Source organism: Lepidochelys kempii, chromosome 24 (genome assembly GCF_965140265.1).
Source record: "Lepidochelys kempii isolate rLepKem1 chromosome 24, rLepKem1.hap2, whole genome shotgun sequence".
NCBI lineage: Eukaryota > Metazoa > Chordata > Testudines > Cheloniidae > Lepidochelys > Lepidochelys kempii.
Window position 1 is genome coordinate 18,460,349 of NC_133279.1, and position 23,594 is coordinate 18,483,942.

The 23,594-nt window shown below is 63.2% G+C and overlaps 1 protein-coding gene across 1 annotated transcript; it reads right to left on the reverse strand.

The window, feature by feature from the left end:
* Window positions 1-2,341: 2,341 nt before the first annotated feature.
* LOC140902670 (cell adhesion molecule CEACAM5-like) lies at window positions 2,342-14,415 on the reverse strand. The gene is made up of 17 exons (XM_073323002.1): window positions 14,306-14,415; window positions 13,257-13,628; window positions 12,332-12,607; window positions 11,792-12,052; window positions 11,515-11,610; window positions 11,195-11,286; window positions 10,914-10,955; window positions 10,529-10,572; window positions 8,242-8,383; window positions 6,111-6,378; window positions 4,941-5,309; window positions 4,004-4,279; window positions 3,573-3,839; window positions 3,315-3,419; window positions 3,082-3,173; window positions 2,796-2,837; window positions 2,342-2,487 (listed from the first exon to the last, which is right to left on the reverse strand). The coding sequence occupies exons 1-17, from the start codon at window positions 14,358-14,360 to the stop codon at window positions 2,440-2,442; spliced, it is 2,847 nt and encodes a 948-aa protein (XP_073179103.1). The 5' UTR covers window positions 14,361-14,415; the 3' UTR covers window positions 2,342-2,439.
* Between the last annotated feature and the right edge of the window lie 9,179 nt (window positions 14,416-23,594).

The window sequence follows — 23,594 nt, forward strand, 5'->3', positions numbered from 1 at the left end:
AACCCCAGGGCTGGGGTCTAAGCTCCCTGCTTCCCCAGAAGGACTTGACTGAGGGGTCCTGGTTGTACCCACAAGCTCTGTTGTGGACTGTGTTCCTGTTGTCCAATAAACCTTCTGTTTTACTGGCTGGCTGAGAGTCTCAGTGGATCCCAGGAAGAGGGGGGCAGGGCCTGGACTCCCCCACACTCCGTGACAGGAGGCAGCAGCGAGTGCCCGGCACGGCCAGGGTCCGGGCCAGACGCCTCCGGGTCCCCTTGGCCCTGCTGGGGCCGGCATCGCGCCGGGGGCTCCCGTGGCCTGGCGGCTTCGCGTGCGGGGCCTTTGCTCCCATGCTGCTCCCCCTGCACCCCTGGGCTGTGCCATGTGACACTTCCCGGGGTGCCGGGCTGGGAGGCCCCCCGCGGCCCCTTGCCCCGCTGTGAGGAGCCTTGTCTGGCCTTACTGGGGGTCAGAGCCCTGAAGCCCCCCACTCAGCCCTCCACAGGTCAGCGATCGGCGCCCTCCAGTCGCCCAGGATCCCCCTGGGGTGCCCAGCCCCTGGTGCTGCCCACTGGCCAAGTTCCCAGCTCCGCTGCCCCCACGGACTCGGACCCCCCAGCTGAGCAGTGACCCCCCCCCCCTCCCCAGTCAGCGCCCCACTCGGCCCCAGCACGGCCAGGCCTTACAGAGACAACCAGGCTGAGTTTATTGGCCGGAGCCCAGAGCTGGACAAGGAGCCGCTGGAGGCTCCTGTTATTTACTCCTCGTAACTAGGGATCGGGAAATGACAGGAACGGGCAGCAGGTTTAGAACAAACACAAGGAAGTCTTTCTTCCCGCAACGCACCGTCAACCTCTGGAACTCCCTGCCAGAGGATGTTGTGAAGGCCAAGACTATAACAGGGTTCAAAAAAGAACTCGATAAGTTCCTGGAGGATCGGTCCATCAATAGCTATTCGCTAAGATGGGCAGGGATGGTGTCCCTAGCCTCTGTTTGCCAGGAGCTGGGAATGGGCGACAGGGGATGATCACTGGGCGATTCCCGGGTCTGTTCATTCCCTCTGGGGCACCCGGCACTGGACACTGTTGGCAGACAGGACACTGGGCTGGTTGGACCTTGGGTCTGACCCACTCTGGCAGCTCTTATGTTCTCATGGAGTTAACGGGACAATGGGTAACATGGAGAACAAACTGGGGACGCGTTTCCCAGAGTCCCAACGTCCCGAACCTGCCCCTGGAAGCTCCTGCGGGATTCAGCTCCCGCCAGCATCCGGCTCCCAGCTGCCCGGGCTCCAACTCTCCCTGCAGGAGACAAACCCGCTGGCAGCTGCTCCCCACGGGGCAGGACCCTGGGTGCACCCCGCACCCAGCGATAGCTCCCACCAAGCCAGCGTCTGTCCTCAGAAACGCCTGCCCCCCGCACTGGGCCCTTTTCCCTGCCGGCTGCTTCCCTGGGGATGGGGCAGATGCTGCTGGGGCCTGGCTCCGGGTGGAACCAGCCGCCTGGCGAGCTTGGCACCACCCAGCTGCCCCGGAGCCGGGCACAGAGAGAACGGCCCGGTGCCTCCTGTCTGCCAGGGACGGGCCTGGCGCCTCCCGCTGCCCGGCTGGAACCAGCCCCTGAGACCCAGGCCAGACACACAGCCCCGGACGTGACCCCGGCACACGGCTCGCCATGGTCACTGCGCCCAGCGATGCCAGCTCTGGGCAGGGACCCCACGACCCCTTTGGGGGCTGGTCTGTAGACGTCAGAGCCGGGAGCCCCATGAGCCGGGTCCCGGGTCCCAGCCAGGCGGGTCGGCATCGCTGTTCACAGCTCTGCACGGGAGAACTGCCCCAGGGAGGGGTAGACGCAGGGCCGGGCACTGGAGGCAGGGTGGGGGGGGAAGCCCTGGGCGGGGACCCCTGGCCCTGGTTTGGGAACCTGTGGGGCACTGGGGTGACCCGGGTCCGAGTCCCTGCAGCCCCACAGACTCCCCGTGAGACCCAGGCTGGTCACTGAGCCGCATTGGCCCCTCTGTGCAGTGGGGAGCTCCCGCGGCCTGGGGTGGGACACAGCTCAGCGCGCCAGGCTCAGGTCAGGCGGGCAGAAAACAGGGCACGTGCCCCAGGCTGGGGGGTGTTTGGTCCTGAGACGTCCCCAAGCCGGTGGCAGAGGCGGGCTCCCAAATACTAGGGTCCCGGCCCAGAGACGCCTCCCCTGGGTCGGGGCAGAATGGAGCCAGAGCCACTCACAGGCGCTGAGTTTCTGATTTCTTTGGAGGGGCCCAGACGCTGCGGTGATGGGCACCAGGGAAGCAGCCTGGACGGACGGACCCCCCGGGCCGGGCGGTGGCTGTTTCTGCCCTTTAACGCTTCGTCGGCGGGACGTCCCCGGGCGGCGGGTCCCAGGCTTGGGGACGCGCCTTTCCCAGCATGCACCGGGCCCCTCCCAGCATGCACCGGGGGGCCGGAGGGGGCGTCACTTCTTCAGCTCCTCGTACACGTCTTGCTGTCGGGGCTGCAGCGTCTGGGGGAAACGGGGACGATTCAGCCAGAGACACCCCAGGGGAGGGCCCAGTCCCCTCCCCCCCATGGGGCCCCAACAGCCCCTCCCACACCAGGGGCCCATCCTTCCCCTCCCAGTGCTGGGCCCCCCATAGCGCCTCCCCTCAGCCCTGAGGCTCCCGGCTGGTCCCCTTCTGGCTCCGCCCGCTCTGGGATGTGTTAACCAGCCCCGTTCTCAGCCATAGGGCTTCTGGGGGGCAGCTCCCCCTCCCCCCACTGGGTCCGAACCCTCCTCAGAGGGAGGATACAGTGCAAGGGGCTGGTGCTCACCTGGTATGTGGGGCTGGTGTCAGGGGGGCTCCCGGGCTGGGCCTGGGGGAGACAGAGGCAAGAGGGGCTTTAGCACCGGACCACAGAGACCCCCCCTCCCCCGCCCCTCCAGCCGAGCTCGGGGTGGGGGGAGGGACCCTGGGAGAGTCAGTGGGACCCAGGGTTTGTGTAACCCTCCCCCACCCCTGCCCAAAGGGGACAGGGTAAACTGGCTGGGGGCTGCGGGTCGGGACTCAGGAGGGGGCGGGACTGGAATAAGGGGCGGGACTGGAGACTTGTCACTCACCACTGGCCCTTTCCCGGCTTTTGGGGGTAGGTTCTCGTACACCAAGACAGGTGCCCCGGTCTCCCTGGGGGTCTCGTTCCGGCTGCGAGAGTCTGGGAGGAATCATCAGAGATGCTGGAATTGGGGTCCTGGCTCCCAGCCCTCTGCTCTAACCACTAGACCCAAGTTCCCTCCCAGAGCTGGGAGAGAACCCAGGAGTCCTGGCTCTCCCGGGGGGGCCGGGTGTTACTCACAGAGGAAATAGGCCCCGACTCCGACCAGCGCCGCCCCCGCCAGCGACCCGATGACGATACCAGCGACGGCCCCGGCAGAGAGACCTGGACGAGGGGCGACTGGGGCTGGAGGAGAGATGGGAGGGTTGGATCAGTCGGTCAGTAACAATCCCCCCACGCCGCTCCCTGCAGCCTGGGCCCCTAGTGCCGCACTGGGGCGTTGGTGCCAGCGGTGGGATCCCTGTGTCTGCAGCACGTTGTTCCATCCCGGGGACTCACCCGTCCCTGTCACCCGCATGGCGACAGACGCCCGGGCAGTGCGGTTGGTAATTGGGTTGTGAGCCTGGCACTCGTACGTGCCCTGGTGAGCTAAGGTCGTGGGGTTAAAGGTCAAGCTGGTCCCGGTCTCGTTAGTGTCGGTGCCATTGAGGACCCAGCGACAGCTCGGGGCTGGGACGGAGTCGGCGACGCACGACAGGGTGAGAGGGGACCCGAGGGTCAGGTCGATGGGTCCTGGCGGGTCTATCCTGGCAGAGTCTGGCCCGTCTACACAGAGAGGGAGAGGATGAAGGGAAAGGACAGCGCCAGTGAGAGATCCCCGTATGAACAGCCCCGGTGCCCCACCCCAGAGATGGCTGCATCTCCGCGGCTGGGCGATGCCGGCAGGGCCGGGGGCAGCACGGCCGGGGGACGGGGCTGCAGTTACTCACAGGCCACCGTCACGGTGCTGGGCTCGCTGCGTTCGGTGCTGACGGGGTTCCTGACCTCGCACTGGTAGGCGCCGGCATCGCCCCGGGTGGCACCCGACACCGTGAGGGTCCGGTTGTCAGGGGACAGCCCCAGCCGGTCACTGGGCGCGAGGGACGCCCCGTCCCGGAGCCAGAGCAGGGTGTCGGCGTGGGGGGAGCTGTTACACGTGAGGGTGAAGGTCCCGTTCTCCAGCACCTGGGCTTGGTTTGGCGTCACCGTGGGCTTGGGCAGCATTTCTGGGAACAGAGAGAGCGTCCCTGGGGGAGCAGTTGGATTCACCCCGACCCCAGGGGAGCCCTCGCTCTACGGGGCTCCTGCCCCGCAGCCCTGTGGAGGATTCAGACCCAGCTCCCTGGCAGCAGTAGTGAGCTGTTATCCAGCCACAGACTTTATTGTAGGGCTACACGGCTACATGGGAAAGAGTGGGGCTCTGGGAGCCAGGACTCCTGGGTTCTCTCCCCAGCTCTGGGACGGGAGTGGGGGCTGGTGGGTTAGAGCAGCGGGGGCTGGGAGCCAGGACTCCTGGGTTCGATCCGGGCAGGGCAGGGGAGTGGGGTCTGCGTGGGGAGGTCTGTGGAGCCGGCAGAATGGGGTTAATGCAGATTATACCAACTGCGACAGCAGCAGCTGTTGGGGGGGGGTCCCTCCCCATCCATGTTCAGTCCTGGCTCCCAGCTCAGGGAGGGGGCGTTTGGGGGCCCAGAGCCCCACATCTCTGTGTATTGGGGGGTCATCATCTCTTGGGGGCAGGGGGGTGGGATGCCACATACAGGGCAGGGTCTGCGTTTGGGGGCAGGTCCCCCCCATGACCCAGCCAGGCTCATCCCGGGGGAGAGGCCCAGAGCCCATCGCTGGGGCGGGGATGGGGACGGGGCAGGGCCCGGGGGTGGCTCTTACCAGAGACGGGCAGATGCACCGTGGTGGTGACGGCAGGGCTAGTCGGGCTCTGAATATCCACCGTGTAGCTCCCGGTGTCATTGAGCCTTAACCCCGCGATGTGCAGGGCGCAGCCCGGCCCCGCTGTCTCCCGCCCCGTGTGGGCCGAGTCGTTGTTCTGGACGGGGGGTGGTCCTGGGAAGTAGGTGAGGATCCGGCTGCTTGGATCCGTGGTCGCTGATCGGTACCAGCTGCACGACACGAAGTCCTGTGGCGGATTCTGGGGGGCCAGGCTGACGCCCCCTCCCACCGCGGGGCTCGGCGGGGTGAGGACGATGGTCAGCGGGGTCTGGGCCGGCGCCGGCTGGAGGCAGGAGCCCAGGACGGAGGCTGCGGGGGGAGACCAGAGAGGCAGATACCAAGTGGTGCCCCTCACTCCCGACCTGCAGCCCCTCCGTTTGCATTTGCTCTGTCCCCTGGTACAGTCCTTGGTGTCTGGGACACCTGGGTCCCCCCCCACCCTCTCAGCTGCAAGGGACCCCTCGCCAGGTGCCGCCCCGCCGCCTTTTGCTGCAGCCGGACCTGCCTCGACCCAGGGGAGGCGTCTCTGGGCCGGGACCCTGGAGTCCGGACCCACAGGCAGGGCAGCCCCACGGGGCCCCTCCGGCCTCAGACTTCCCCTCCCAGCCTCCTCCGCTCACTTCCCCTTCGCTTTGGAGGAAGGAACCCGTGCCGGGGGTGTTGGCGGGGTAGGGAAAGGGTCTTCTCCCTTCTCCCCCCGCCCCCCCCACGGGGTGCCGGGTCCCTGGGTCTCTGCCTGGCTCTGGTTCCGCCTGCTAGACCTGGGGGGAGGGAATTCAGTGTGGGGGGGGGCTGGGTGTGTGTCCCCCAGTTCTCTAGCCTAGAGAGACACAAGCAAACAGCTGATCCCTGCTGCGGGACACAACGGGGCTTCTGTGCGTGTCCCCGTGGCTTGGGGGCTCAGCCTCGGGGGAGGGTGGGGTTGGAGCCAGCCTGGGAAAGGAAGCGTCAGAGCCCCCCTCCGACTACTCCAGCCCTGGGGTGCCCCTCGCCCAGCTCTGCCGGGGCCCCTGAGTCCCGACCCACGGCCCCTCCGCTTTCATTCACACTGGCTCCTATTGCAGCCCTTTCTGCCCCGGACACCTGGGTCCCACGTTCTCCCCCTCTGACCTGCCAGGAGAATCCCTGTCCAAGGGCCGCCCGGTCTGTGGGGGATTCGCCCCATCGCCCTTCGCTGCTGCGGGACCCGCCGGGACCCGCCGGGACGGCAGAGACGCCTGGTTCCCAGCTGCGGGCAAAGGGCAGAGACGGGGGAAGCGGGAGAGAGCGGAGCCGGCACGAAGCACCTCCCTTGCCCCTCCCAGCCCAGGTATGGGGCAGGGGGTGCGGCCCCTTTGGCACCGTGCCCCCCCTTTCGTGACAGCCCTGCCTGCCTCCCCTGCCCCCACCCAGACACGGGGGTGGGGGGGTGCAGCCATCCGGGCCCCTGCTGCTCCCTTGAGGGGGGGTCTGGCCCTGGCAGATGTGTGTGGGGGGGGTCACACAGCGCAGAAATCGGCCCCTGGGGGTCTGGTGCATGCAAGGGGGCAGGGCCCCCCAGCCTCCAGGGCTCCTACTCCCCTTGTTCCCCCCAGGTATTGCCCCCCAGTGGAGGCTGTGTGGAGGGGGGGCTCATCCCTGGAAGTCACCTGTGGGAAGTGGGAGACAAACCCCCCGTTAGGGAGTGGGGGGCACAGGGAGACCCCTGCGGAGGGGGGGGCAGAGCCCAGACTGACGGGAATCTGGGACATTTCTGGGAGCCAAAGCCCCCCCCGGCAGGATGGGCCGGGGCTCGGGGGGAACAGGACAGAGTGTGAGGCCCCTGGGCACAGACAGACACAGAGCTGGGCTGAGCAGCCTGATCCCGCCCCGCCTGTGGGCCCATGTGTGTCCACCCACCCCCACACAGACACCCCCCCACACACACACCTGCACACACCCATAGACACCCCCATGATACACACCTCCACGATAGACACCATACACGCGCACACCCCCCACGCACACCATGCACACACCGATAGACACCCCCACAATACACACTATACACCCCCATACACACCCGCACAGACACCCATAGACACCCCCAGGATACACCCCCACACCCCCACCCACACACCTGCACACACCCACACCTACACCCACAAACATGCCCCACTCCCCCACCCCCACCCCATACACACCCGCACAGACACCCCACACACACACACCACCCACCCACACACCCATACACCCCCCCACTATACACACACCCATAGACACCCCCACAATACACACTATACACCCCCATACACACCCGCACAGACACCATACACACACCCATAGACACCCCCAGGATACACACCCACACCCCCACCCACACACCTGCACACACCCACACCTACACCCACAAACATGCCCCACTCCCCCACCCCCACCCCATACACACCCGCACAGACACCCCACACACACACACCACCCACCCACACACCCATACACCCCCCCCACTATACACACACCCATAGACACCCCCACGATACACACCATACACACCCACACCCCCCACGCACACCATGCACACACCCATAGACACCCCCATGATACACACCTCCACGATAGACACCATACACGCCCACACCCCCCACGCACACCATGCACACACCGATAGACACCCCCACAATACACACCATACACACCCACACCCCCCACGCACACCATGCACACACCCATAGACACCCCCACGATACACACCATACACGCCCACACCCCCCACGCACACCATGCACACACCGATAGACACCCCCACAATACACACCATACACACCCACACCCCCCACGCACACCATGCACACACCCATAGACACCCCCACGATACACACCATACACACCCACACCCCCCACGCACACCATGCACACACCCATAGACACCCCCACGATACACACCATACACACCCACACCCCCCACGCACACCATGCACACACCCATAGACACCCCCACGATACACACCATACACACCCACACACACTCCCCTCCCCACACCCATAGACACATCCACTCACCCACCCACCCATCCTCCCACACACAAACACTCCCGAACACCCACACCCATACACACCACCACACTCATAGCGTCATACACCCCCCCCACCCCACCCCCACAGCAGGGCCCGTCCCGTCCAGCAGGGGGCGCAGGGGGGACACACACACGGGGCGGGGGGGTCAATCAGTGTCAGCCCGTCCGTCTCGCTGCGTCCTGCGGGTCCCAGCGTTGCGGAGCGTTACCCCGGGGTGTCGGGGAGCCGCCGGCCCATTGTCGCTGCCCCCAGGCCGGGGCTCTTGGGCCGAGCGGGGCTGGGGGGTGGCGCCGTCGGGTTCCACGTTCTGCCCAGGCAGCTGCAGGGCCAGGCCAACCCCCCCCCCCGCCCTTGTGGGGGTCGAGGGGGGGAGTCCGGGACAGGGGTTGGCTGGACATGGGCCCCAACCCTCCCTGTGCCAGAAAGGGTCACACGACCCCCCCGCGGCTCCCCCCACCGTGCGGTCAGACAGGGCAGGGCCAGGAGGAAAGTCTGACTCACTGACGAGAGAAGGAGCCCAGGGGAGAGACAGGGCCCGTGGGGAGCAGGAAGCAGCAGAAACAGGCAACAGCCAGACATAGACCCCCCCAGCCGGACCCAGACCCCCCCAGGCTGACACAGACCCCCCCAGCCGGACCCAGACCCCCCCAGGCAGACACAGACACCCCCAGCCAGACCCAGACACCCCCAGCCGGACACACCCCCAGCCGGACACAGACACCCCCAACGTGACACAGACACACCCAGGCTGACACACCCCCAGCATGACACAGACACCCCCATGCAGACACAGACATCCCCAGCGTGACACAGACACCCCCAATGTGACACAGACAACCCCAGGCAGACACACCCCCAGCCGGACACAGACACTCCCAGGTTCACACAAGACACCCCCAGCGTGACACAGACACCCCCAGCCGGACACACCCCCAGCCGGACACAGACACCCCCAGCGTGACACAGACACCCCCAGGTGGACACAAACACCCCCAACGTGACACAGACATCCCCAGCCGGACACAGACACCCCCAGGCTGACGGACAAGCTGGGGTCACAAAGTCCAAACCAGCGCTCCCCGTGGGATCCAAACACCCACTAAACCCGTCTCCGTAAGCTGACAGCTCCCTGGGCCCCACCACCCAGCCCGGCCCCGCCTGCAACGAAGGGGCAAAGCCCAGAGGGTCCCAGCCCAGGGACGCAAATCAGGCCTGGCCCAGCGGGGCCAACCGCTGGCTCCCCAGGAGCGGGGCAGAGAGCTCCCTGCCAGGGCAGCCCCTGTCCGGCTGATCCCTGCGGGGGGCTAGGCCGTGCTTCGCCAGCAGGGGGCAGCAACGGGCCAGACGCACCCGGGTCCCCTTGGCCCTGCTGGCGCCGGCATCGCGCCAGGGACCCCTGGACCCCGCCCGGAGCCCCCAGCCTGCAGGGACGGCCCGCGCCCGGGGCCTGGGGGGGCCCTGCCCAGAGCCCCCAGCCTGCAGGGACGGCCCGCGCCCGGGTCATGGGGGGTCCTGCCCGGAGCCCCCAGCCTGAAGGCCTGAAGAGGCCGCGTGTGGGGCCTTTGCTCTCTCTCTGCTCCCCCTGCACCCCTGGGCTGCGCCGTGTGACACTTCCCGGGGTGCAGTGCTGGGAGGCCCCCCGTGACCCCCTGCCCCGCTGTGAGGAGCCTTGTCTGGCCTTGCTGGGGGTCAGACCCCCGACCCCCCCTCCATGGACAGCACAACCCCCCTCCCCGCTCAGCCCTCGACAGGTCAGTGATCGGCGCCCCCTAATTGCCCAGGATCCCCCTGGGGTGCCCAGCCCCTGGCGCTGCCCATTGGCTGAGTTCCCAGCTCCGCTGCCCCCACGGACTCAGACCCCCCAGCTGAGCAGTGACCCCCTCGCAGCCAGCGCCCCACTCGGCCCCAGCACGGCCAGGCCTTACAGAGACAACCAGGCTGAGTTTATTGACCGGAGCCCAGAGCTGGAGAAGGAGCCGCTGGAGGCTCCTGTTATTTACTCCTCGAAACACAAGAACTAGGGGTCGGGAAATGACAGGAATGGGCGGCAGACTTAGAACAAACACCAGGAAGTGTGTGGGGGGTGCGGGGGGAAGCCCTGGGTAGGGACCCCAGGCCCTGGTTTGAGCACCAGTCGGGCACTGGGGAGACCCGGGTCTGAGTCCCTGCAGCCCCACAGACTCCCTGTGGGACCCAGGCTGGTCAGTGAGCTGCCCGGGCCCCTCTGTGCAGTGGGGAGAATGGCCCAGCCCCCCACAGGGGTGGGGGGACGAGGCCTTGGAGGGGCCCAGACGCTGCGGTGATGGGCACCAGGGAAGCAGCCTGGACGGACGGACCCCCCGGGCCGGGCAGTGGCTGTTCCTGCCCTTTAATGCTTCATTGGTGGGACGTCCCCGGGCGGCGGGACCCAGGCTCGGGGACGCGCCTTTCCCAGCATGCACCGGGCCCCTCCCAGCATGCACCGGGGGGCCGGAGGGGGCAGGAGGGGGCATCACTTCTTCAGCTCCTCGTACACGTCCTGCTGTCCGGGCTCCAGGGTCTGGGGGAAACGGGGACGATTCAGCCAGAGACGCCCCAGGGGAGCGCCCAGTCCCCTCCCCCCCGTGGGGCCCCAGCAGCCCCTCCCACACCAGGGGCCCATCCCTCACCGAGACCAGCAGCCCCTCCCACTACAGGGCGCCCATCCCTCCCCCACCCAGTGCTGGGCCCCCCAGAACCACTCCCCTCAGCTCTGGGGCTCCCGGCTCGTCCCCCTCTGGTTCACTCTGCGCCCCCCTGGGGGAATGTAATAACCAGCCCCATTCTCAGCCATAGGGCTTCTGGGGGGCAGCTCCCCCCTCTCCTCACTGGGTCTGAACCCCCTCAGGGGCTGGCGCTCACCTCGTATATGGGGCTGGGGTCAGGGGGCTTCCCGGGCTGGGCCTGGAGGAGACAGAGGCAAGAGGGACATTAGCACCAGACCCCAGAGACCCCCCAGCCGAGCTCGAGGGGGGGAAACCGGGAGAGTCAGTGGGACCCAGGGTTTGTGTAACCCTCCCCCACCCCTGCCCAAAGGGGACAGGGTAAACTGGCTGGGGGCTGTGGGTCTGGACTGAGGGGCATCCGCAGAGGAGGGGCTGGGCCTGGAATAGAGGGGGGTGGAGGTGGCCCTTGTCACTCACCACTGGCCATGCCCCGGCTGTAGGGGGCGGGTTCTCGTACACTGGGACAGGTGCCTCGTTCTCCCTGGGGGTCTCGTTCCGGCAGCGAGAGTCTGGGAGGAATCATCAGAGACGCTGGAATTGGGGCCTTGGCTCCCAGCCCCCCTGCTCTAACCATGAGACCCCACTCCCCCGCAGAGCCAGGGAGAGAACCCAGGAGTCCTGGCTCCCAGCCCCTCTCCTCACTCCCACTCTAACCCACTACACCCCACTCTCGTCCCGGTGCCAGGGAGAGAACCCAGGGGTCCTGGCTCTCCCGAAGGGTGGGGGCTGTTACTCACAGAGGAAATAGACCCCGACTCCGACCAGCGCCATCCCCACCAGTGACCCGATGACGATCCCGGCAATGGCCCCAGCAGAGAGACCTGAATGGGCACCTGGGGGAGGGGCATCAGGAGGAAAAACGTGTGTGAGGGGGGGCAGTGTTGGATCAGACGTTCAGCCACAATCCCCTCACCCCACCCCTTGCAGCCTGGGCCCCTAGCGCCGCGCTGGGGCGTTGGTGCCAGAAGTGGGATCCCTGTGTCTGCAGCACGTTCTTCCATCCCGGGGACTCACCCATGACCCGCACGGCGACAGACGCCCAGGCAGTGCGGCTGGTGACGGGGTTGTGGACCCGGCACTCGTACGTGCCGTGCTGAGCCCAGGCCGTGGGGCTAAAGCTCAAGTTGGTCCCGGTCTCCTTCATGTCTGTGCCGTTGAGAACCCAGCGATAGCTCGGGGCTGGGACGGAGTCGGTGACACATGTCAGGGTCAGAGGGGACCCGAAGGTCACGTTGATGGGTCCAGGCGGGTCTATCCTGGTGGAGTCTGGCCCATCTGCAGAGAGAGAGGAGATCAGGGGATGGACGGAGGTCCCAGTATAAACAGCCGCTGTGCCTCAACCCAGAAATGGCCGCATCTCAGCACCAGGCCAGAGAAGCCTGTAGAAACAGCCCGCGTGATCCACCCCAGAGGCAGCTGCATCTCAGTGGCCCGGAAGGGGCCCTCCATAAACTTCCCCTGTGCTCCATGCTGGGGGAGCTGCATCTCCGCGGCTGGGCGATGCCGGCAGGGCCGGGGGCAGCGCGGCCGGGGGACGGGGCTGCAGTTACTCACAGGCTACCGTCACAGTGCTGGGCTCGCTGCGTTCGGTGCTGACGGGGTTCCTGACCTCGCACTGGTAGGCGCCGGCATCGCCCCGGGTGGCACCCAACACCGTGAGGGTCCGGTTGTCAGGGGACAGCCCCAGCCGGTCACTGGGCGCGAGGGACGCCCCGTCCCGGAGCCAGAGCAGGGTGTCGGCGTGGGGGGAGCTGTTACACGTGAGGGTGAAGGTCCCGTTCTCCAGCACCTGGGCTTGGTTTGGCGTCACCGTGGGCTTGGACAGCATTTCTGGGAACAGAGAGAGCGTCACTGGGGTGAACAGCACCGTGGGAGTCCTGACCCACAGCCCTGTGGGGATTCCGACCCAGCTGCCTGGTAGCAGTAGTGAGCTGTTATCCAGCCATCATCTTTAGCGTAGGGCTACTTGAGAAAGAGTGGAATTCTGGGAGCCGGGACTCCTGGGTTCTATCTCAGCTCTGGGAGTGGGGTCTGGTGTGTTAGAGGAGTGTGTGCTCTGAGCCAGGACTCCTGGGTTCGATCCAGGCTCTGGGGGGTGGGGCGTGTGAGCTCTGCGTGGGAAGGTCTGTGAACCTGGCACAGGGGGGTCCTGGGGGCCCATGCGATGCAGATAATCAATCCCAACAGTGCCTGGGGGGCCAGGGTCACTCCCCGTCCATGTTCAGGTCCATGTAGGTTGGGGCAGGTTTTGGCTTCCAGTTCAGGGAGGGGCAAGGTGGGGCCTGGGGGTCCAGAGCCCCACAGTTTGGGGGGTCACCATCTCTCAGGTGTTGGGGTACCTAGGTTGCCCCACGGTGTCTGAGTTTGGGGGCAGGTTCCCCCCCATGATCTAGCCAGGTTCTTCCCAAGGGGGAGACACCCAGAGCCCCATCGCTGGGGCGGGGATGGGGAAGGAGCAGCTCTCGGGGGTGACACTTACCAGAGACGGGCAGATGCACCGTGGTGAGGACAGGGCTAGTCGGGCTCTGAATCTGCACCGTGTAGCTCCCGGTGTCGTTGAGCATTAACCCCGCGATGTGCAGGGAGCAGTCCAGCCCCGCTGTCTCCCGCCCCGTGTGGGCCAAGCCGTTGGTCTGGACGGGGGGTGGTCCTGGGTTGTAGGTGAGGATCTGGCTGTTTCCATCAGCGGTCGCTGATCGGTACCAGCTGCAGGACGTGAAGTCCTGTGGAGGATTTGGGGGGGCCAGGCTGACGCCCCCTCCCACCGCGGGGCTCGGCGGGGTGAGGACGATGGTCACTGGGGTCGGGGTCTGGGCCGGCGCCGGCTGGAGGTAGGAGCCCAGGATGGAGGCTGTGGGCGGGAGACCAGAGAGACAGGTACCAACTGGTGCCCCTCACTCCCGACCTGCAGCCCCTTTGCTTTGATTTGCACTGTCCCCTGTTACAGCCATGTGGGTCCCAAACACCATGGTCTCCGCCCCATCACGCGCGCCTCCCAGAGCTGCCTGGTCTGTCATGGATTTGCCCCATCACCCTTTGCTGCAATGGGACCCACCTGAGTCTCTGCATGGGGCTGGATTTGGGGGAAGGGAGTTTGTGGAGGGGGGCTGGATGTGTCCCCCGCAAATGCTCTGGGACAGAGAGACACAAACAGCTGATCCCTGCTAATCCCACCATGCAAAGCAGGATCTGTGGGGAACAATGTGGCATCTGACAGGTCCCACCCCAGGGCTGTGGGGCACAGCCTTGGGGGAGCCCAGGGAAGGAACCAGCCTGGGGAAGGAAGCATCGGAATCTGCTCGTACCAGCCCAGCCCTGGGGACCCCCCACCCAAGCTCTGCCCGTGCCCCTCAATCCTGACCCACAGACCCCTGCTAGCCCAGCTCCCCCCAGTTCTGCTGGTGCCCCTCACTCCTGACCCGCAGCCCCTCTTCTTTCATTTGCAATGGTGCCTATTAGAGGCCTTTGTGTCCCGGACACCTGGGTCCCACATTCTCCCCTCTCCCTGCCCCGCCCCATCCCTCTGACCTGCCAGGAAAATCCCTGTCCAAGGGCCGCCCGGTCTGTGGGGGATTCGACCCATCGCCCTTCGCTGCTGCGGGACCCGCCGGGACCTGCCGGGACAGCAGAGACGCCTGGTTCCCAGCTGGGGGCAAAGGGCAGAGACAGGGGAAGTGGGGGGAGGGAGCAGAGCCGGCACGAAGCACCTCCCTTGCCCCTCCCAGCCCAGGTATGGGGCAGGGGGTACAGCCCCTTTTGCACCGTGCCCCACCTTTCCTGACAGCCCTGCCTGCCTCCACTGCCGGGGGGGGGGCAGGGGATGTGACTCACCTGCCCCCACCTCACATGGGCGGGGTGGTAAATCTAGTCCCCACAGCGGGAGGCGAACCCAATATGAGCTCTCCAGGACAACTGCTCATGTCCCCAGAGATGGAGCTGGTCCTGATAGGTGTGTGGGGGGGTCACACTGGAGGGGGAATTGACCGCTGCTGAAAACAGGAGCCTCAGTTACGCCCCCCACACACCACCCGGCTCAGACCCACGGCCCCTGCGCATCACAGGGTTAATGCGCCCCAACCAGGACCCCAGCCCCGGACAGATCGGCCCGTCTAGGGTGGGTGCCTCCCCCGGGCCCGCTGTCCTCATTGTTCTCATGCTCACCCAGGGCCCCATTCTGCCAGGTGTCACGGGGGGGGGGGAGGTCAGGGCCCTGCACCCCCCACGGCCTGCGATTCACCGGGACTCTCAGCCAGCCGGGGAAACAGAAGGTTTATTAGACGACAGCAACACAGCCAAAAACAGAGCTTGTAGGTGCAGAGAACAGGATCCCTCAGCCGGGTCCGTCTTGGGGGGCAGGGAGCCCAGACTCAGGTCCTGGGCCTCCCCCTGTCTCCCCAGCCAGTTCCAAACTGAAACTCCCTCCAGCTGTCTCACCCCGCCTGCCCCCAGCTCCTCCTCCAGCCTTTGTCCAGTTTCCCCGGCAGAAGGTGCCACCTGGCCCCAGCCCCCTCCTAGCTCAGGTTATGTGCAGGCCATCAGGTATCGTACCTCAGTGAAGTCACCCCCTGATTTCCCACCCCATCTAGTATCAATGCAGACAGTAAACTAGGAAAACTTCCACGCAACATTCCCAGGTTAATACTCCATGCCAGGTGCTTCACACAGGACAGAGACAAGCCCACACCGAGGAGCTAAGGGTGTTGGGGAACGGGGCTGGGAATCCAGGACGCCAGGTCCCTTCCCACAAAAACATCGGTCAGTGCTGACTCCAATGCCCCAGTGTGACACTAGGGGGCGCTGGGCTGCAAGGAACGGGGGCGCAGAGTGAGACCCCAGGAGTCCTGGCTCCCAACCCTCCCCAGCTCTAACCCACTGGACTAGTTGTCTTCAAGTCACCAGGGCCTGATGAAATGCATCCTAGAATACTCAAGGAGCTGACTGAGGAGATACCTGAGCCATCAGCGATTACCTTTGAGAAGTCATGGAAGACGGGAGACATTCCAGACGACTGGAAAAGGGCAAATCTAGTGCCCATCTAAAAAAAGGAAATAAGGACAACCTGGGGAATTACAGACCAGTCAGCTTAACTTCTGTACCCGGAAAGGATAATGGAGCAAATAATTAAGCAATCAGTTTGCAAACATCTAGAAAATAATAAGTTGGTAAGTAACAGTCAGCATGGAGTTGTCAAGAACAAATCGTTTCAAACCAACCCGAGAGCTTTCTTTGACAGGGTAACAAGCCTTGTGGATAGGAGGGAAGCAGGAGACGTGGTCTATCTTGACTTTAGTAAGGCTTTTGATACTGTCTCGCATGACCTCCTCATAAAGAAACTAAGAAAATACAACCTAGATGGAGCTACTATAAGGTGGGTGCAAAACTGGTTGGAAAATAGTTCCCAGGGAGTAGTTATCAGTGGTTCACAATCATGCTGGAAGGGCGTATCAAGTGGGGTCCTGCAGGGATCAGTTCTGGGTCTGGTTCTGTTCACTGTCATCATACATTATTTAGATAATTGCATAGCGAGTACATTTATAAAGTTTGCGGACGATACCAAGCTGGGAGGGGTTGCAAGTGCTTTGGAGGATAGGATTAAAATTCAAAATGATCTGGACAAACCAGAGAAATGGTCTGAAGTAAATAGGATGAAATTCAATAAGAACAAATGCAAAGTTCTCCACTTAGGAAGGATCAATCAGTTGCACACACACTAAATGGGAAATGACGGCCTAGGAAGGAGTACTGCGGAAAGGGAGCTGGGGGTCATAGTGGATCACAAGCTAAATATGAGTCAACAGTGTAACGCTGTTGCAAAAAAAGCAGACATCATTCTGGGATGTGTTAGCAGGAGTGTTGTAAGCAAGACACAAGCAGTAATTCTTCCGCTCTACTCCACGCTGATTAGGCCTCAACTGGAGTATTGTGTCCAGGTCTGGGCACCACATTTCAGGAAGGATGTGGACAAATTGGAGAAAGTCCAGAGAAGAGCAACACGAATTATTAGAGGTCTAGAAAACGTGACCTATGAGGGAAGATTGAAAACACTGGGTTTGTTTAGTCTGGAGAAGAGAAGACCGAGAGGGGACATCGTAACAGTTTTCAAGTACATAAAAGGTTGTTACAAGGAGGAGGGACAGGAATTGTTCTTTTTTAACCTCAGAGGACAGGACAAGAAGCAATGGGCTTAAATTGCAGCCAGGGCGATTTAGGTTGGATATGAGGAAAAACTTCCTACCTGTCAGGGTGGTTAAGCACTGGAATAAATTGCCCAGGGCGGTTGTGGGATCTCCATCGTTGGGGATTTTTAAGAGCAGGTTAGACAAACACCTGTCCAGGAATGGTCTAGATAATACTTAGTCCTGCCACAAGTGCATGGGACTGGACTAGAGACCTCTTGAGGTCCCTTCCAGTTCTATGATTCTATGACCCCGCTCCCTGAGCTGGGGATGGAACCCAGGCCCCCGGGTGTGGGGCAGTATTTGGGGCTGGGTCCCCACAGCACTGTGTCTGTGGGACCCTGGCTCCTGGAGGTGTCACAAGGCCCCAGCTCCTTCCCCACCCCACAGCTCCCAGGGCAGGGTCCCCTGGCCACTGGGGGAAGTTTCCCAAGAGCCAGTGGGGGAGGGGCAGCAAGTTGGGTAAGAAACCCACTGAGCAACAGCCCCAGATTTGGGGGGAGGGGGGGCGGAGCCCTGAATCCAGGGGCGGCTGGAGGGAATAGAATAGAATATCAGGTTTGGAAGGGACCTTAGGAGATCATCTAGTCCAACCCCCTGCTCAAAGCAGGACCAATCCCCAATTTTTGACCCAGATCCCTACATGGCCCCCTCAAGGATTGCAAAAAGAAAAGGAGGACTTGTGGCACCTTAGAGACTAACCAATTTATTTGAGCATGAGCTTTCCTGAGCTACAGCTCACTTCCTCAGATGCATACTGTGGAAAGTGCAGAAGATCTTTTTATACACACAAACCATGAAAAAATGGGTGTTTACCACTACAAAAGGTTTTCTCTCCCCCCACCCCACTCTCCTGCTGGTAATAGCTTATCTAAAGTGATCACTCTCCTTACAATGTGTATGATAATCAAGGGGGGCCATTTCCAGCACAAATCCAGGGTTTAACAAGAACGTCTGGGGGGGGGGCGGGTAGGAAAAAACAAGGGGAAATAGGTTACCTTGCATAATGACTTAGGCACTCCCAGTCTCTATTCAAGCCTAAATTAATTGTATCCAATTTGCAAATGAATTCCAATTCAACAGTTTCTCGCTGGAGTCTGGATTTGAAGTTTTTCTGTTGTAATATCGCAACTTTCATGTCTGTAATCGCGTGACCAGAGAGATTGAAGTGTTCTCCGACTGGTTTATGAATGTTATAATTCTTGACATCTGATTTGTGTCCATTTATTCTTTTACGTAGAGACTGTCCAGTTTGACCAATGTACATGGCAGAGGGGCATTGCTGGCACATGATGGCATATATCACATTGGTGGATGTGCAGGTGAACAAGCCTCTGATAGTGTGGCTGATGTTATTAGGCCCTGTGATGGTGTCCCCTGAATAGATATGTGGGCACAGTTGGCAACGGGCTTTGTTGCAAGGATAGGTTCCTGGGTTAGTGGTTCTGTTGTGTGGTATGTGGTTGTTGGTGAGTATTTGCTTCAGGTTGGGGGGCTGTCTGTAGGCAAGGACTGGCCTGTCTCCCAAGATTTGTGAGAGTGTTGGGTCATCCTTTAGGACAGGTTGTAGATCCTTGACGATGCACTAGAGAGGTTTTAGTTGGGGGCTGAAGGTGACGGCTAGTGGCGTTCTGTTGTTTTCTTCGTTAGGCCTGTCCTGTAGTAGGTGATTGAAGGATTGAACTCACAACCCTGGGTTTAACAGGCCAATGCTCAAACCACTGAGCTATCCCTCCCCCAACCTGTCCCCTTTGCCATCACATTCCTGACCCCCCTTCCCCGCTGGGGGCAGGGGCCTGCGGGGCAGGGGTAGCAAGGAGTCTGGGCGTGTTTGCCATGGGGGCTGTGGGGAAGGGGGCGGGGTATAGAGAGTACTGGAGGGGGGCAGGACTCCCTTGCTCTGTGGGTTTCTTTCTTACCCAACATCCCCCTCCCCCACCCATCCCTGTGCTTCCCCTGCCCCGGGATTCACCAGCCAGGCACCCTCGCCCCAGCCCAGCCCTGTTAACCCCCGGCACAGACTGGACATGGGGCATCTCCCAGGCACCTCCCACGCCCACACCTGGGCCAGCTCCTGGACAGGCCCAATCCTGGCAGGTCTGGGGCGTGGGCAGCACGGGAATAGGAAGGGGCTGCAGGTCGGGAGTGAGGGGCACCAGCAGAGCTGGCGGGGTCCCATTTCTGACGTCCTCCCTCCGCTTGCTTCCCCCCGCTTTCTGTGTCCTGTCCTCCTGCCTCCCGCTGACCGGCGCCATTGATTTTGGGGTGGCAGTGGTGCCCCCCCCCACCGTGGGGCAGACGGTGACCCTGCTGGGGGGGGGGCGGGGAGTCGCCCAGAGCTGCAGCTGGTTCCGCAGAACCACCACAGCCGAGCCCGATCGGATCCTGTCTCCCCGGACACACGGAACCAGGGACCGGCGTCCACGGGCCGCGAGACCCTGGGGGTGACTGCTCCCTGCGCATCACGGGGTTAACGCCCCGGGACACCGGGAGCTTCACCCTCGTCATCCGCGCCAGGGGCCGGTCCCACGCACTCTTCGTGCGCCTGCGGCTCTTCCGTAAGAGCAAGAAGGGGCGCCGTGGGGCAGGGCAGGGGGCTCAGCAGGGGGTGCCATGGCACGAGGTGGGGGGCTCAGCAGGGGCCACTGTGGGGGGCTCAGCAGGGGCCACTGTTGGGGGCTTAGCCTGGGGTGCCGTGGAGCAGGGAGCGGGTTGGGGGCGCTCAGTAGGGGGTGCCATGGGGAAGGGGGTGGGGCAGCAGGTTGCTCCATGGGGTGGCTGGGGGCTGTCTCCCACTTATGCTCTCTTTGTTCGCAGGGTGACTGGGCGGTGTCCGGATTCACTGCCCCCCCGGGGGGTCCTGGGGGTGTTACCGGATCCCAGCCCGCCTCTGCCCCGATCCCTGGCCCAGCCACCGAGCAATGCCACCCCCAGCCTCCTCCCCCCAAATCCCCCTCCCCACCCTTCCCCCACCCCCCAACCCCTTTCGCCCCTCGCACCTTCCCCAGACTGCTCCCCCACATCCCCTAATCGCCCTCCCCCCCCGTGCCCCTTCCCCAGACCCCTCCCAAATCTCCCTTCCCCCCAGTAAACCTCAGTAAAAGCCTGAGAACTGAGCCACAGCCTGGAGTTTGGGTCCTGGGGGGCAGGTAAACGGGGGGGGTCAGGGGCAGTCCCCACCTGTAGAGGGGCCGAGTGCATGTGGGAGGCGGGAGGGGGCTGTGTGATTGGGGATCTCGGGTCTCCCTCCCCCTGCCGTCACCAGGTCATGCTTGGCCCCCAGCGGGGAGCAGGTGACCCCCCCCACTCCAGGGGCGCCGTGGGACCAGAGCAATGGAGCTGGGGGGGGCTGGAGCCCCCCCAAAAGGGGAACCTCCCTCATCACCACCTCCCACCCGCAGACAGGGTTGGAAGGGGCGGCTAGAAGGGGCCCCAGGTCCCAGCCTCGCACTTCTCCACAAACTCCAGCCTCTGGGGGGGGGGGGGGAGCAGCATTAACTCCTAGAACAAGTGCCACCCCCCGGCAGGCACCAGTCTGGCCCCCCTCGCCTGGCTACACATAGACCCCGCCCCGGGAGGGGGGCTCATTCTGCATCCCGGCTTTGGAATGGCACCAGCCCCAATCAATTCGGGGGGGGGGAGCTTTCTGCCCAGCCCCACACACCTCTGCTCCCCACTGCCCCTCCCCCCAGCTCACCTGCCAGTCCCTGTCTCTTCTACGAGCTGGCCTGCTGTGCCCCATTCCTGGGGGAGCATATGGGGGAGGGGTTTAAGTAAGGAACCCACAGATCAAGGGATTCCCAGAGGGAGTGGGGGGGATGGGAGGGGAGGGGCAGGCTAGGCTGCAGGGGTGGGGGGCAGGGTGCCCAGAGTGGGACAGGGTGAGGGGCAGCAGGAGGGAAGGGGACAGGATCTCTGGGGTGGAGGAGAGAAGAGGGAGCAGGGGGTTGGGGGGAAGAAGGGAGGCAGGGGGGCAGGGTTCCCAGGGCAGAGGGGGAAGGGCGGGGGGGGAGTCATAGGGTCTGGCCTATGCCCCAGCCTGCAACCAGCCTCCTGGGTGCGACCCCTTACCGGGCTGGGCCCCAGGGTTGGGCAGAGGCCCATGGGCTCCAGGACTGGGCTGCTGGCAACAGCCCCCCTTTTCCCCTGAGGGTCCCTGCCGGAGTCCGGCCCAGCCAGACTCTGCTGCGGGGGAGGGCTGGGCCCTGCGGGTGCGAGGCCCCCGGGGTGGTGACAGCAACCCCAGCCCCTGTGCAGAGCCAGGGGCCCCACTCAGCCCCCGGCTGCAGGCCCGGGGCCTGGGGGCAGCCCAGAGAGGTGGCCGTTAGCCATGGCCCAGCCTGGCCCACGCGGTGATAACCCAGCCCGGCCGTGACTGAGTCCATGGCTGGCTCGCTCACTGGCCCCTCTCTTGGGGATGTCCTGCTGCCGGGGCCAGGGGGGAGGCTTGGCCAGTCCTCAGGGGGGCGCTTTGTCTGCCTGGACACTCTGGCGCCTTGGGTCGGCTTCAGCCCAGCACATGTCCCATGCTGCTGGTGCCCCACAGACGTCCCACCTCCTGCGCGGCTCCAGCAGGGAGCTGAGCCCCTTTGCCACTGTAGAGGGAAACTGAGGCACAGGCAGGCTCCATAAAACTATTACAGAAAATTCTTACTTTTTGGGGGGGAGCAGGGAGCCGGTATCCCCGCCCTGGCTCCTTGCCCCGTGTGGCCCTGATGGGTGCATTCATATACCTAATACTGCCCCTCCCAGTGCTGAGGGGAGAAGCCAGGAGGTTTGGGCGGCACAGGGGCAGTTATGGGATGGGAGGCGGAAGGGCAGGGGCACCGCCTGGATGGGCCGAACCCTGGCAGTAAGGGTAGCAGGGAGCCCAGGATTTGGCTGGCACGGGGCTGCAGGTTGGGAGCGAGGGGCATGAGCAGAGCTTGCAGAGGGGCAGGGCTGGGCTGGCAGGGGGCTGCGGGTCAGGATTGAGGGACACCGGTAGAGCTGGGGGGGGCAAGGCTGGGCTAGCGTCACAGGCTCACTGGGCGATGCTCTGGACCTGCTCCCCACAAAGCCAGGCAGGACTCTGGGGGAGTCTCCTCTCGGGGAGCAGCCTGTCTGCAGGACACACAGACCTTCCTGGGTCTGACCCCAGAGCCTCCAGCCTCCTCTGCCCCTCCAGGCACTTCCCACAGCGAGTCCACCCAGACGGGGTCCTGGGGAAGCCAGAGGGTCCTGCCCCCCAACTCCGCCGTCAGACGGGTTTCAGAGTAACAGCCGTGTTAGTCTGTATTCGCAAAAAGAAAAGGAGGACTTGTGGCACCTTAGAGACTAACCAATTTATTTGAGCATGAGCTTTCGTGAGCTACAGCTCACTTCATCAGATGCATGCCGTGGAAACTGCAGAAGACATTATATACACACAGAGACCATGAAACAATACCTCCTCCCACCCCACTCTCCTGCTGGTAATAGCTTATCTAAAGTGATCATCAAGTTGGGCCATTTCCAGCACAAATCCAGGTTTTCTCACCCCCCTACCCCCATACACACAAACTCACTCTCCTGCTGGTAAAAGCTCATCCAAAGTGACCACTCTCCCTACAATGTGCATGATAATCAAGGTGGGCCTTTTCCAGTGAGTTTGTGTGTGTGGTTTTTGGAGGGGGGTGAGGGGGTGAGAGAACCTGGATTTGTGCAGGAAATGGCCCAACCTGATGATCACTTTAGATAAGCTATTACCAGCAGGACAGTGGGGTGGGAGGAGGTATTGTTTCATGATCTCTGTGTGTATATAAAGTCTGCTGCAGTTTCCACGATATGCATCCGATGAAGTGAGCTGTAGCTCACGAAAGCTCATGCTCAAATAATTTGGTTAGTCTCTAAGGTGCCACAAGTACTCCTTTTCTTTTTGCAGTCAGACGGGACTCTCAGCCAGCCAGTAAAACACAGGTTTATTAGACGACAGGAACATGGTCTAACACAGAGCTTGCAGGTGCAGAGAACGGGACCCCTCAGCTGGGTCCATTCTCGGGGGCAGTGAGCCAGACAACCACGTCTGCCCTTCACTCCATGTCCCAGCCAGCCCCAAACTGAAAACCCTCTCCAGCCCCTCCTCCTCCGGGCTTTGTTCCTTTCCCGGGCCAGGTGGTCACCTGATTCCTTTGTTCTCCAGCCCTTTAGCTCTCACCTGGCAGGGGGGAAGGGCCCAGGCCATCAGTGGCCAGGAAACAGGATGTCGGCCATTCTCTGTGTCCAGACCCCTGCCCTCTAGGGCTCTGCAACGACCCATACCCCCTTATCCCACAACCTAGATACTTAAGAACTGCCTAGGGGAAACTGAGGCACCCCCACACTATTCAGAGGAAACATTAAGAACAGTCCCACTTCGTCACATCCATATCTGCAGGTCTCTGTTAAGAGCAACAGGGGGCGCTGGGCTGCAGGGAGCAGGGGAAGATGCTCAGTAAGGGGGGCACCATGGGGTGGGGGGGCTCAGTTGGGGGCACCAGGCTGCAGGGGGGCTCAGTAGGGGGCTGAGCAGGGGGTGCCATGGGGCAGGGGGCTCAGTAGGGGAGTGGGGGTCTGTGACCCTTCCCGTGATGAAGTCTCATCTTTTCCAGGTTGAACGGATGGGGCCGGGATTCGCCCCCAAC